This window comes from Monodon monoceros, unplaced genomic scaffold (genome assembly GCF_005190385.1).
Source record: "Monodon monoceros isolate NGI ecotype Baffin Bay Population unplaced genomic scaffold, NGI_Narwhal_1 Super_Scaffold_8, whole genome shotgun sequence".
NCBI lineage: Eukaryota > Metazoa > Chordata > Mammalia > Artiodactyla > Monodontidae > Monodon > Monodon monoceros.
In genome coordinates, this window is record NW_021703785.1 from 2,939,160 (window position 1) to 2,952,572 (window position 13,413).

At 55.9% G+C, this 13,413-nt stretch overlaps 1 protein-coding gene across 1 annotated transcript in view; it reads left to right on the forward strand.

Annotated features, from left to right (window-relative positions):
- The first annotated feature begins 5,669 nt into the window (after window positions 1-5,669).
- The window catches only part of IRS2 (insulin receptor substrate 2), a 28,054-nt gene continuing 20,310 nt past the window's right edge, over window positions 5,670-13,413 (forward strand). The window contains exon 1 of the mRNA XM_029210449.1: window positions 5,670-9,876. Coding sequence (XP_029066282.1) covers window positions 5,835-9,876 — 4,042 coding nt within the window. The 5' untranslated portion in view covers window positions 5,670-5,834. The remainder of the gene's footprint in view (window positions 9,877-13,413) is intronic.

Here is a 13,413-nt window from a genome sequence, read left to right on the forward strand (position 1 = left end):
CAGACTGAAAGGCAAGCCTAGAAACAGCACGTGAATGACTGCAGAAAAGTGGAAGGTTTCTGACTACAGCCCAAAACACCAGAGCATTTGGCGCAAAGCGGGACAGCCGTGTCCTATTTGTGTCCTGAGCAGTTTGCAAAAACAGGGCGAAAGCTTGTTCCCAGAACTAACAGTGGGATCAATGAACTCGGGTTGATCTTTCCCCTTCCTTAACATTTGCGCTCTGTTCAAGGGCACTCCCAGCGGGCCTCACTGCTCATCCCCCCTCCCTTCCCAGAAAATATAGCTGTGTCATTTTAAAGCCCCCCCCCTTTTTTTTAATGTCATCTGCTCATGAACTACACGTTGAGAAGCAGACACTTTTGTTCTGCTCTGACAGGAAAAAACAAACAAACACAATAAACAACGTTTTAACTCTGCAGCCAGAACATTGCAAAGCATCAATTTAGTCAAGCAAAATGTTAGTATATTCTATTTCAGGGCCAAGAATTCCAAGGAAGAGGGATATTTTAAGAAGGAACAGGTTTTTTGTTTGATTGTTTTTTTAATGATTCAGTAATTTTATATAGCCATTAATGTGAAATTTTTATTTCAATCATGGGAAGTCTTTAGGGAAAAAAAAAGTTCTGTTTGGTTTTGTTTTTAATCTAGAAATATATTCTCGAAATTTAAACACAACAAAATTCAGGGGTTAATGAATAAGAATTTTAAGTCACTGACAGCAGTCACTATGTAATTGGTTGTTTATGTGTTAATATTTCTTCAACACAATTCTATTTAAAATAAAAATGTTTTTAATATTGGATTAGCCTATCCTGGTGCCTACTACTTAAATGAGCATTTTTCTAAACAGTATTAATTCAATTCATACACTTTTCAGAATAATTCTTAAGTGTTAGTTTGCTCTAGCATATATGTGCATGAGAAATCATTTATTTTAGAAAATCCCTCTTCCCCAAATGAATATTTAAGGAAAGGACTATTTAAAATATATCAGGATTTTTAATGAGCGAAAGAAATAGTGAAGTGGAAAGCCTTTACAACTTCCGAGAAACCGATACAATCTATGAACAAATCCTGCTTTTTCAAACATTTGCAAAGCCACCCGTTGACAGTGAATGATCCAAACAGCAGTTACATTCCTTCATGTAAATCATTCTGTTGCACAGCACTGGAATGTTACAAAATCCTTGTGAAATTTCAGTTGAAACATATTAGCAAATACATTCGTGAGAGAAAAAAACTAGCTGCGAAAGTGTAGGAAGTCCCCATATGAATCCTAGATGAGGAAAAGTCTGTCCTCAGGGTTCATTCATCACAGAAAGGGAAATGTATTAAATGAGCAACTGTCATACATTATTTAACACAGCAAAATTGATGAAATGTTGCCACTCTTTTTAAAGACTACAATGTAAACCTCTGATGTTAAAATTTCTATTCCTAAAATACATTTTATTTATTTTTACACTGTATATCTTAATTTTATTTTTTTAACATCTTTATTGGAGTATGATTGCTTTACAACGGTGTGTTAGTTTCTGCTTTATAACAAAGTGAATCAGCTATACATATACATGTATCCCCGTATCTACTCCCTCTTGCGTCTCCCTCCCACCCTCCCTATCCCACCCCTCTAGGTGGTCACAAAGCACCGAGCTGATCTCCCTGTGCTAGGTGGCTAAAATACATTTTAAAACTGGTCATATAATATTCCACTTAGTGATCTGCTTACTCAGTTAGATAAGAGTTCATCCAGACCAAAAATACTGTCAAACAGCTACAGGGTTAAGAATTAAAAAAACCAAAAATACAAAAAAAAACCCTCTCATGTTATCTGCTTTTCTCCTGTTACAGATGCTTCCTTATATGAAACAGAGAAGAAAATTAATGATGGTCACTATTATTGTTACTGTTATTTGTGTTATGGATTTATGGTACGTATGTAATGTCTACACTTATGTGAAATTTACTACTTTATGAAAGGTAATTAAATTATTCCAGAAAGGACTTTGGGTTTTAGTAAAAGAATCCTTGTGTAAGATTCTATGTTAAAAAACAAAACAAAACAAAACAACAAACCCAAACAAACAAAAATCCCTCCTTGTTTAAAGATATGGCCATTTTGCTATCCACGAAAGGAAAGAGAATTTCTGATGCAAGCTTTCGGACCATGAGAAAAAATGTCATCCAGGCTCTTGCTGGCAACAGGCCACACAGCAGCACCCAGCCCTGCGCAGAGAGCAGGTAGGCAGATGTTATTCAGCTGACTTTTGCTGGAAAAGTATGGGAGAGCAGTTGGAAAATCACAAGGTGTCACACAACCTTTAAATAAATAGCTTATTTGGCAATGGAAAGGGAAAGACAACCAGTTCCTTCGCTGAGGAAGAAGACTGGGATGCTTCTAATTACAGAGCTCCTTTCTGCTGGTTTCATGGACTGACTTCTTAATGAGAATGGAAACTGTGCTCCCACACTTGTAGTGAGAGGTTCTAGGACTTCAGAATGACAAGTAGTTTTGCTGTAGCTTTGTGATCTTATAGTATGAGAACGCCACTGAGAGAGGAGATCATTCTTCACCCTGCCTTGTCTGCCCCTAATCAGTGACTGAGGCAGTACTACATGGGGAAAGTGTCAACTGCCAAAGGAGAGCTTCTGACACCTTTACTTGAAACCGGCATTGAACGTTGTAATCCCTCTAAGGGGAAAAAAACAAACAAATCCAAGATGGACTTGTTAACATCTGAAGGGCACAGCAAAGAAGTATTCAATGAATATTTGAAAACTTAATTTTGTATGAAAAGTCAAAATCAAAAAGAAAAGGTACTTTCTCAGAAGAAATTATTATGGCATGATGCTGAAAACAGGTTGCCCCATGATCCCACTATGCCCATTAGGGTTACTGAACATACAGGCAGCGCTGCTTTACGGTAACTCATCACAAAGCCAATAAAATTGGGCCACATTTTCTTCAAGCTCCCAGATAAGAACCCCTTCATCTCTCTCTCTCTCTTTCTTTTTTTTTGAGTTCCTAAGAATTTTATTTTTCGAAGGGTCAAGGAAGAAGAAAACATGAATGGATATTAACTACCTAGCAGATTGCTAGGCAACATGTTACCATAAAAGGGGCAGCGAGATCTAAAAAGAATAAAAAACCGAAGCACAATGTCCATAAGGGTGGTGCCCCCAACACATACACAATCATACACACACACACACAAATGTATATACACACCCAGGCCCACACACAGAAATACACATGCACACTTAAAAGGGCACTCCCAGAGGTATTACTTTTTAAAGCATGGTTTAAAATGAAAGATCAACTTTACATACACCTCTTTTTTTTTTTTTTTTTTTTTTTTTGCGGTACGCGGGCCTCTCACTGTTGTGGCCTCTCCCGTTGCGGAGCACAGGCTCCGGACGCGCAGGCTCAATGGCCATGGCTCACGGGCCCAGCCGCTCCGCGGCTTGTGGGATCCTCCCGGACCGGGGCACGAACCCATGTCCCCTGCATCGGCAGGCGGACTCTCAACCACTGCGCCACCAGGGGAACCCTACATACACCTCTTTGAGGCAAATTCTATGATGATTTTTGTGACATTGATTATTCTTATGTTTGTTACTCATCAATAATCATAATGTGTATACACAACAAACAAAACTACTATGATCTTTCTGTAAGTAAGGATCTCTTGGCCCATAAAATTAACTAGCAGAATTTTTAGGTCACAGTTTTACAAACAGGTTAAAATATATATCACCCTTTCAAATATTACAATCTTGTTACTTTTCTTAAATTTAAGACTTTATTATATTTAAAATAAAGACTTTTATAAAGTACAGAGGACATTCAAAGGCAAACTTCCAGGACTTAATAAAAAAATAACCAACATTATTGTTCCAAATCATTTCGTGAAGACACACAATTGAAAAAAACAAAAAACGAAAAAACAAAGACACAGGCTTGCTTTTAGCCTTCTTGGTTTCTACAGGATCCGGAGCCTGCTCTGATCTGAACTCGGGGACTCCCACCCTCACCAGTAGCCCTCACTGTCATTTAGGAGACGCGATTGTATGGTGGGTCCTTATTTGTGATCGACTTTGAAAGTCACAGAAGGCACACAGATGTAAAAATTCGAAGCATCCATGGGCGCCTTCCACGCGGCGGCCGCTGCCGGCTAAGGGCGCGCGGGTCTGGAACCGCCCACTCCCGCGCCTCCGCGCGTGGGGCGGAGGGTCTAGCAGGAGGAGGGCACCCGCCGCGGGGACCCGGCTCACAGGGCTGTGTGCTCGCTGGAACGCGCCCCCTTCCCGGCACTAAGGAAACTGCAGTTTTCTACGCCTGCTCGTCCTCCTCTTTCTCCTATTACATCCAACAGACGATTTCAACTTCCCGAGACCCTGACAAGTGAATGGCGCTGATGACGCCCCGGAAAGAGCCCACGACCCGGTGCGAGGGAAGGGCGCCCCTGAGCGGGTGGGACCCCGGGAGCACCCCGGCTCTCCTTCCAGGAAGGGGCACGAAACTGCTATGGATCCAGAGCTCACTAGTGCTAACGTGATGCTCGTAAACAAGCCGCGGGCCGGGCACCCGGGAACCACCCAGGAGCAAACCCGCCCAGCCGGGCGGGCGAGCGTCCACCCCAAGCCGGGGCGCCGGATCCGCAAGCCAAAGTGTGTGCTGGGGTGAGGGGATTCCGAGAGGGCGGCCAAGTTCACTGCCCCTATCTTGGCCCCCGCTAGTGGGGCGGCGGCGAGGCGATGCGGGGCCCGAGTGCGGTGCCACCGTCCCCTCCCACGCACCGAACCCTGGCGGGCGGTGTCGGCCCTTGATCTCCGCCGGCCCCCTTCCCCTGCAGTCCCAATTCCTCCCCCCCCCGCCCACCCCAGTCCCCTCCCTGGCGGAAGCTCCCAGCCCAATTAATTGAGTCAAAGGCGGGAGGGCAGGGCCCTCCGCGCGTCGGCCGCCGGCCCCCGCCCCTCCCGCGCGCCCCTTTTCCCGCCCTGGGTGGCATCTCCTCCGCCGGCATCCACAACGAGCCTCTGATTAATGAGGCCCGAGCCGGCCCCCACCCGACCCGGGCCCTGGCCTCCGCGGGAGGGGGAGGGGACGGCGGGAAACGCGGCCCGGGGAGAAAGGGGGGCGGGGCGGGGTGCGCGGCCCGCCCCGCCCCCCCCGCGCCCCGCGCCTATTGGCCGTGCGAGCCGTCCGTCGCGGAGCGCGGCGCCAATGCGGGCGGCGGGGCGGGGCGGGCCGCGCCGTGTGTGCCTGCGTAACGCCGAGTCACATGTTGTTTTGCTCTTCTTAGTTCAGTCACTCGGTGCGCGATGTGTTACTCACTGTGCGGCGGGGACCGCGACGAGCCCGGGTCGCCGTTGGCAGCACCAGCAGCAGCAGCCCCGGCGGCGGCGGCGGCGCGGACCCCGAGTACCGGGGCACACCCCGGCACCCCGGAGCGCGGCGCGGCGGCGGGACCCGTGCGGCCGGGCGCGCCTTAGGCTCGGCCCCGAGGCTCGGGGACCCCCGACTCTCGGCCCAGCCCGCGAGCCCCAGGCGCCGCCCGAGAGCCCAGGAGGCAGCGGCCGCTGCCGCCGCCGCCGCCGCCCGCGCCGGGCATCCTCTGGGGCCCCGGAGCGCGGAGGTCGCTGCGCCACCGCGCGGTGCCGGCCCCCCGCCCTCCACCCGGCGGGGCTCCCCGAACCTTCCCCACCTCCTGGGCCCGAGGGACGCGGGCTCCGGCGGGCGAGCAGGGGGGGAGGGAGCCGCCCGCGCCCCCTCCGCTCCCCCCGGCCCCTCCACGCCGGGCCGGGCGGCGCGGCCTGAAGCGCCGGTGATGGCGAGCCCGCCGATGAACGGGCGCCCCGGGCCGGCGGGTGGCGACGGCCCCAATCTCAACCTCAACCACAACAACAACAACAACAACAGCGGCGTGCGCAAGTGCGGCTACCTGCGCAAGCAGAAGCACGGCCACAAGCGCTTCTTCGTGCTGCGCGGACCCGGAGCGGGCGGCGACGAGGCGGCGGCGGCGGCGACAGCGGGCGGGGGGCCGGCGCCGCAGCCGCCGCGGCTCGAGTACTACGAGAGCGAGAAGAAGTGGCGGAGCAAAGCGGGCGCCCCGAAGCGGGTCATCGCGCTCGACTGCTGCCTGAACATCAACAAGCGCGCCGACGCCAAGCACAAGTACCTGATCGCCCTCTACACCAAGGACGAGTACTTCGCAGTGGCGGCCGAGAACGAGCAGGAGCAGGAGGGCTGGTACCGCGCGCTCACCGACCTGGTCAGCGAGGGCCGAGCGAGCGCCGGCGACGCGCCCCCCGCCGCCGCCGCCGCCCCCTCCGCGTCCTGCAGCGCCTCCCTGCCCGGCGCCCTGGGCGGCTCGGCCGGCGCCGCCGTCGCCGCCGCGGCCGATGACAGCTACGGGCTGGTGGCGCCCGCCACGGCCGCCTACCGTGAGGTGTGGCAGGTGAACCTGAAGCCCAAAGGCCTGGGCCAGAGCAAGAACCTGACGGGCGTGTACCGCCTGTGCCTGTCGGCGCGCACCATCGGCTTCGTGAAGCTCAACTGCGAGCAGCCGTCGGTGACGCTGCAGCTGATGAACATCCGCCGCTGCGGCCACTCGGACAGCTTTTTCTTCATCGAGGTGGGCCGCTCGGCCGTCACGGGCCCCGGTGAGCTGTGGATGCAGGCAGACGACTCGGTGGTGGCGCAGAACATCCACGAGACCATCCTGGAGGCCATGAAGGCGCTCAAGGAGCTCTTCGAGTTCCGGCCGCGCAGCAAGAGCCAGTCGTCCGGCTCGTCGGCCACGCACCCCATCAGCGTCCCCGGCGCGCGTCGCCACCACCACCTGGTCAACCTGCCCCCCAGCCAGACGGGCCTGGTGCGCCGCTCGCGCACCGACAGCTTGGCCGCCACACCGCCGGCCGCCAAGTGCAACTCTTGCCGGGTGCGCACGGCCAGCGAGGGCGACGGCGGCGTGGCGGCGGGGGCCGGGGCGGCGGGCGGCAGGCCGGTGTCGGTGGCGGGGAGCCCCCTGAGCCCGGGGCCGGTGCGCGCGCCCCTGAGCCGCTCGCACACCCTGAGCGGCGGCTGCGGCGGCCGCGCGAGTAAGGTGACGCTGGCGCCGGCAGGGGGCGCCCTGCAGCACAGCCGCTCCATGTCCATGCCCGTGGCGCACTCGCCCCCGGCGGCCGCCACCAGCCCCGGCAGCTTGTCGTCCAGCAGCGGGCACGGCTCGGGCTCCTACCCGCCGCCCCCGGGCCCGCACCCGCACATGCAGCACCCCCTGCACCCCCAGCGACCCTCCAGCGGCAGCGCCTCGGCCTCGGGCTCCCCCAGCGACCCTGGCTTCATGTCCCTGGACGAGTACGGCTCGAGCCCTGGGGACCTGAGAGCCTTCTGCAGTCTCAGGAGCAACACGCCCGAGTCCATCGCCGAGACGCCCCCGGCCAGGGACGGCAGCGGGGGCGAGCTGTACGGGTACATGACCATGGACCGGCCCCTGAGCCACTGCGGCCGACCCTACCGCAGAGTCTCCGGGGACGGGGCCCAGGACTTGGACAGGGGGCTGAGGAAAAGGACCTACTCCCTGACCACGCCTGCCCGGCAGCGGCCGGTGCCCCAGCCCTCCTCCGCGTCCCTGGATGAATACACCCTGATGCGGGCCACCTTCTCCGGCAGCTCAGGCCGCCTGTGCCCGTCGTGCCCCGCGTCCTCCCCCAAAGTGGCCTACCACCCCTACCCCGAGGACTACGGCGACATCGAGATCGGGTCGCACAGGAGCTCCAGCAGTAACCTGGGCACGGACGACGGCTACATGCCCATGACCCCCGGCGTGGCCCTCGCGGGCGGCGGCGGGAGCTGCAAGAGCGACGACTACATGCCCATGAGCCCCACCAGCGTGTCCGCCCCGAAGCAGATCCTGCAGCCGCGCGCCGCCGTTGCGGCCTTGCCCCCCACGGGAGCCGCGGGGCCCACGCCCGCGTCTGCCGCCAGCAGGGCCTTCCCGGGGAGCGGGGGCGGCTACAAAACCAACTCCCCGGCTGAGAGCTCCCCGGAGGATAGCGGGTACATGCGCATGTGGTGCGGAGGCTCCAAACTGTCCGTGGAGAGCGCCGCCGACGGCAGGCTGCTTCCAAACGGGGACTACCTCAACATGTCCCCCGGCGACGCGGGAGCTTCGGGCACCCCGCCCGACTTCTTCTCGGCCGCCCTGCACGCCGGCGGCGGCGGCGGCGGCGGGGAGATGCTCCGGGGCGTCCCCGGCTACTGCTACAGCTCCCTGCCGCGCTCCTACAAGGCCGTCTACACCTGCAACGGGGACAACGACCAGTACGTGCTCATGAGCTCCCCCGTGGGGCGCATTCTGGAGGAGGAGCGGCTGGAGTCGACGGCCGGCCCGGGGTCCACGCAGCCAGCCGGCGCCTTCGCGGCCGGGGCAGGGGGCGGCGGCGGCCACCCGCAGCCACCCCACCCGGCGGTGCCTTCGCCCGGGAGGCCCGGTGGCAGCGGCAGCGGCCGCCTGGAGGGTTTCCTGGGCCAGCGCTGCCGGGCCACGCGGCCCACGCGCCTGTCCCTGGAGGGGCTGCAGACCCTGCCCCGCATGCACGAGTACCCCCTGCCGCCCGAGCCCAAGAGCCCGGGCGAGTACATCAACATCGACTTCGGCGAGGCGGGCGCGCGCCTGTCGCCGCCCGCGCCCCCGCTGCTGGCCTCGGCCGCCTCGTCGTCGTCGTTGCTGTCCGCCGGCAGCCCGGCCTCGTCGCTGGGCTCGGGCACCCCGGGCACGAGCGGCGACAGCCGGCAGCGCTCCCCGCTCTCCGACTACATGAACCTCGACTTCAGCTCGCCCAAGTCACCCCAGCCGGGCGGCCAGGCCGGGGACCCTGTGGGCTCCCTAGACGCCCTCCTGTCCCCCGAGGCCTCCGCGTACCCGCCGCTGCCCCCGCGCCCCGCCGCCCCCTCCTCGGCCCTGCAGCCGGCGCCCCCGCCGCCCCCGCCCGGAGAGCTGTACCGCCTGCCTCCGGCACCACCCTCCCAGGGCCCTGGCACGGCCTCCTCTCCATCCTCGGGGGCGGGGGACAGCGGCGACTACACCGAGATGGCCTTCGGCGTGGCTGCCACGCCGCCGCAACCGATCGCCGCTCCCCCGAAGCCCGACGGGGCCCGCGTGAGCAGCCCCGTGTCCGGCCTGAAGAGGCTAAGCCTCATGGACCAGGTGTCGGGGGTCGAGGCCTTCCTGCAAGCCAGCCAGCCCCCAGACCCGCACCGCGGGGCCAAGGTCATCCGCGCGAACCCGCAAGGGGGCCGCCGCCGCCACAGCTCGGAGACCTTCTCCTCGACCACCACTGTGACCCCCGTGTCCCCGTCCTTCGCCCACAACCCCAAGCGCCACAACTCGGCCTCGGTGGAGAACGTGTCTCTCAGGAAAAGTGGCGAAGGGGGCGGCGGCAGCGTCCTGGGTGGCGGTGACGAGCCCCCCACGTCCCCCCGCCAATTGCCGCCGCCGCCGCTCCACCCGCAGGCGCGGCCCTGGACGCCGAGCCAGCCCGGGGGCTTGGTCGGCTGCCCCGGGGGCAGTGGCTCTCCGATGCGCCGGGAGACTTCTGCTGGCTTCCAGAACGGCCTCAACTACATCGCCATCGACGTGAGGGACGAGCCCGGGCTGTCGCCGTCCCTTCAGCAGCATCCTCAGACGGGAGACAAGAGCGCCTGGGGCCGGACCCGGAGCCTCGGGGGTCTCATCGGCGCGGTAGGGGCCGGCAGCACCGGCGGGGTGTGTGTAGGGCCCGGCCCTGGCGCCCTGCCCTCCGCCAGCACCTACGCCAGCCTCGACTTCTTGACGCATCACCTGAAAGAGGCCACGGTCGTGAAAGGTGAGACCCCTGCGGCTGGTGGAAGAAGGGTGGGCACGCGAGGGCATCCGTGGCTAGAGCCTCTTCCCTTCTTTGGTACCTCAACCTAAATGCCAGAGTGTGGGTGCAGGTTTCCTGTTCTGTTTCACTGTTGGGCCGATGTCAGCTCTCGAACCCCAGAGACCTTGCCAGGAGCGCTCAGGTCATCTTTGAGTTGAGTGTGAATCTTTGGATTCGGGAGACTTTTGATTTGTTTTCTTGGGCCCAGACTCCCCGTCTTCCCATGAACACACCTGGCGGGTGCCCCCAGGTCAGCCCCCCGGGGAGAGGCAGGCGGCAGAGGGGGTCTTCTCCATCTGAGAGGTGGGAAACTTGTGTCGGGAGGGGACTTGAAGTTCCAGCAGCTCCCAGGCCGCAGCCTTCACCTTTCTCTTTGTTTTCCTGGAGCCAGGCCCGGCTGACTCTTGCCGAGCCTCAGAGTTTATAAAACACAGGCCCAAAAGTTGTTTAGGAAACGAACATCCATTTTGGTGACTGCTACAGGGAACAGCGAACCGTTTCAAGTTTACACGTAGCCTGTGGGAGCTTTTCCACCAGAGACGTCCCTTTGCTCCGAACAGGCTGAAACGGTAACGCTGCTTAAACACAGCTCAAAAGCAGTGCTTCTCCAACTCGAGCCCACCTGGGAGTCACCTGGAGAGTTTGCTGAGCCCCGGACGGCCGGGCTAGGTGAATCCCCGTGTTTCCAGTGCAGTGGGTCTGGGATGCGGCTCCCAGTGTGCTTTTTCTAAGAAACCCCCAGGTTGTACTGGTGCTGCCAGTTTGGGGACCATGGCTGGGAGCACCTGACCCAGTTAGACCGCCTGAGCAGGCTTGAGAAATGGCCTATGGGGGCAGCCCAGGCTCAGTCATGTGAAGCGGCCAGTGGGCGGGGCCCAGGCCCCCAGCATTTTTCGGCCGCCCAGGTGATGTGAATCTGGGCTTCAGAGGAGACAGTGAAAGACGACCATGCTGGTCTTCTCAGGAACCATTGGATGGGATGGTGTCCAGTATTGTTCTTTGCAGTCTCATCACAGATCCAAAAGGAGAGAGGTGTGCTTTCCTTGCACCTGCAGGTGCGTCCTGACTGTCTCAGAGGTCTTGACTGTCTCAAACTTTGAACGATGCGGTGGAGGAGAGGTGGTGGTGGGGGGGCGGGTGGGTTCAAGAGAGTTTCTTCTTTAATTTTGTAGCCGCTTCTGTGCAGCGTTGTCAGGAAGATAGAGGCTTTGTGGGAACCGCAGAACACAGAGCAGTGAACACGGCTTAGATGCTAGCCCGAGGTCAGCAGTCTGCAAGGGTTACAGGGTGACGATTGAGGTAGCTTGGGGATCCGTACACCTTTTTTTCTAAAAGTGAACAGATCCCTGTAATGCCATCTAAATCCAGCATGTGTTTTCTAGTATCCATGGGATTTAAAGTTATAGCTGTAGAGTGGATACCCTGGAAATCCAATATAACAGAGGAAACGCTACCTGCTTTTTTATTAAAATTGTGGAACACAAGATAAAAAGAGTCACGGAGAGCTGTCAGAGCATGGTGCTTCAGCATCTAACGAAGCCCCTGGAAGTTGTCAGGATGTGTCCCATAAACGACGCTCAGCGGAAGGTCGCTTTGCTTGGAGTTAACTTAAGCCCTACAGGTGCATCTGAAAAATTGCGCGTGTGTCTGGGACTTGAAGGATGATTAGCTGCCGTCCAAGATGCAGACCAGATAAACACACCCGCGTAACTAGACTTGAGTGGAGGAGAAATCTGTACACACAGGAATGGGTATAGGCCATCATGAGCACGAAAGTACATTTTGCTGAAATCTGATTCTAATCAGAAAAACAGCCTGAGAACACAACACCTCTTACTGCTTCTGGTGGAGTAGGCGGGAAAAACCTGGACTGGATTGAGGAGGGCCCTGGGAGGTGTTTCTTGCAGTCACAGGGCGAACGAGCTGGAGCGTGCACCTCCAGGCCTGAAAGGATTCAAGGCCTTTCCGATAAAGTAGATACTTTCAGAAACGTGATTCACGTCTAATATAATGCCCTTTTCAGATGCGGGAAAATGTTAAACCGCAAGAGATAAGTTTATGAGAGGCCTGATTTGGCCTGTTTTGTTTCAGATTTCCCACCAGTATAAAATTCCTTACAACCTATAGGATTCAGGATTCTGAAATCAAAACAGCAGTTTGTATGTTCGGTGGTGGCTGAACAAAGATGAGAGATCGCTTTGGATTGCTGGTTGTCCAGAGTCTCTGTGGGCGTTAACGTAAACACTCTCTTAAGAAGGAAAAAAGACTATTTTTAAGCAAAATGGATAACTACAATTGGTCCATTGTTCCCAAACCACATTTTTTTTTTTTTTTTGAAAGAAAGGACTACATGCTAAATGGATTTCTAGTAAACTAATTTGAGCACAGAGAACAGTAGGGTAGGGAAGACGAGCATCTCATCTTAATTAACGGGGAAACTAAATTGCATTTTGTGGAGCCAGAAAGGGACTGTAGAGAAACCCAGAATGAACATCCACTTTTACTGAACTCACGTTTACGCGTAGACATTTGTCTGTGATGCTCCTAAGTAAAAAGTTCACGGGAGATAAGTGTTGTTTGAGAGCACGATTTATGGAAGGAAGACTTGCAAAGCATTTCTTTGAAGATAAAATGGAAAATGAACTTCCTGAGTCATTGGGTGTGCTGCCCTGACTCTCGGAAGTGGCCGTGTTTCCACATCCAGCTCCTTGGGTTCCGCGTGGAAAAACTTCACGAGTTACACTGAAGTGGAACCATTCGGGGTCCCTTGGGGGGTAGCGTTTGGTATTTGGAGAGGTGGTGACAAAGAGGTAAGGTCCCAGCAGTGTTTGATGGTTGTTTCCAATAGAATTGGGGATGGCGGTGGGGTTTCAGTGGTGGAGCCAATTAAAAAGTTAGCACGCCTTAGATTGACACAGGTGTATGTATTTGTAGGTCCTGCAGAGCAGGTACAAATTTAACTCGAAACTATGCATCTTACTTGGGAGCAGGGAGAAGGTTACCTACCCTGTGTTTTGTGGGTGTGTATGGGAAAAAATACAACCAATCTTTAGAGTATTGTTGTTTGGGAACTGAAACTATGCTACTGGAGTCACTGTGCTTTAAAACCACTTTTTAAAATGAACTTTATATATTTGGTCGTTAAGGTTATAGATCGGTGTATACCATAAACTGTGCTATTTTGCTATTCCTCTTTAGTGGGGTTTTTGTTCTAGAATTGGTTTACGTGTAGGTACAAGGCAGATTAGATAAGAATTACCCCGAAAGCATCTGTATTTAAATTTGTTCCATAAAAGGACTGTTTATTCACCTCCCACAGTGAAAGAATCAAGGGATGAGAGAGCAACACAATTGTTTCTGAAGGGGCAACAGAGTCACAAGGCACGTTTAAAAGTATTGTCTGTTGAAGTCTTAAAGCAAGGGGCTTGAATATTTTTAGAACTCCAAGGAGATGACTTGACAAACCACACACGCTTTATTTTTCCTGTCGTGCAAGCT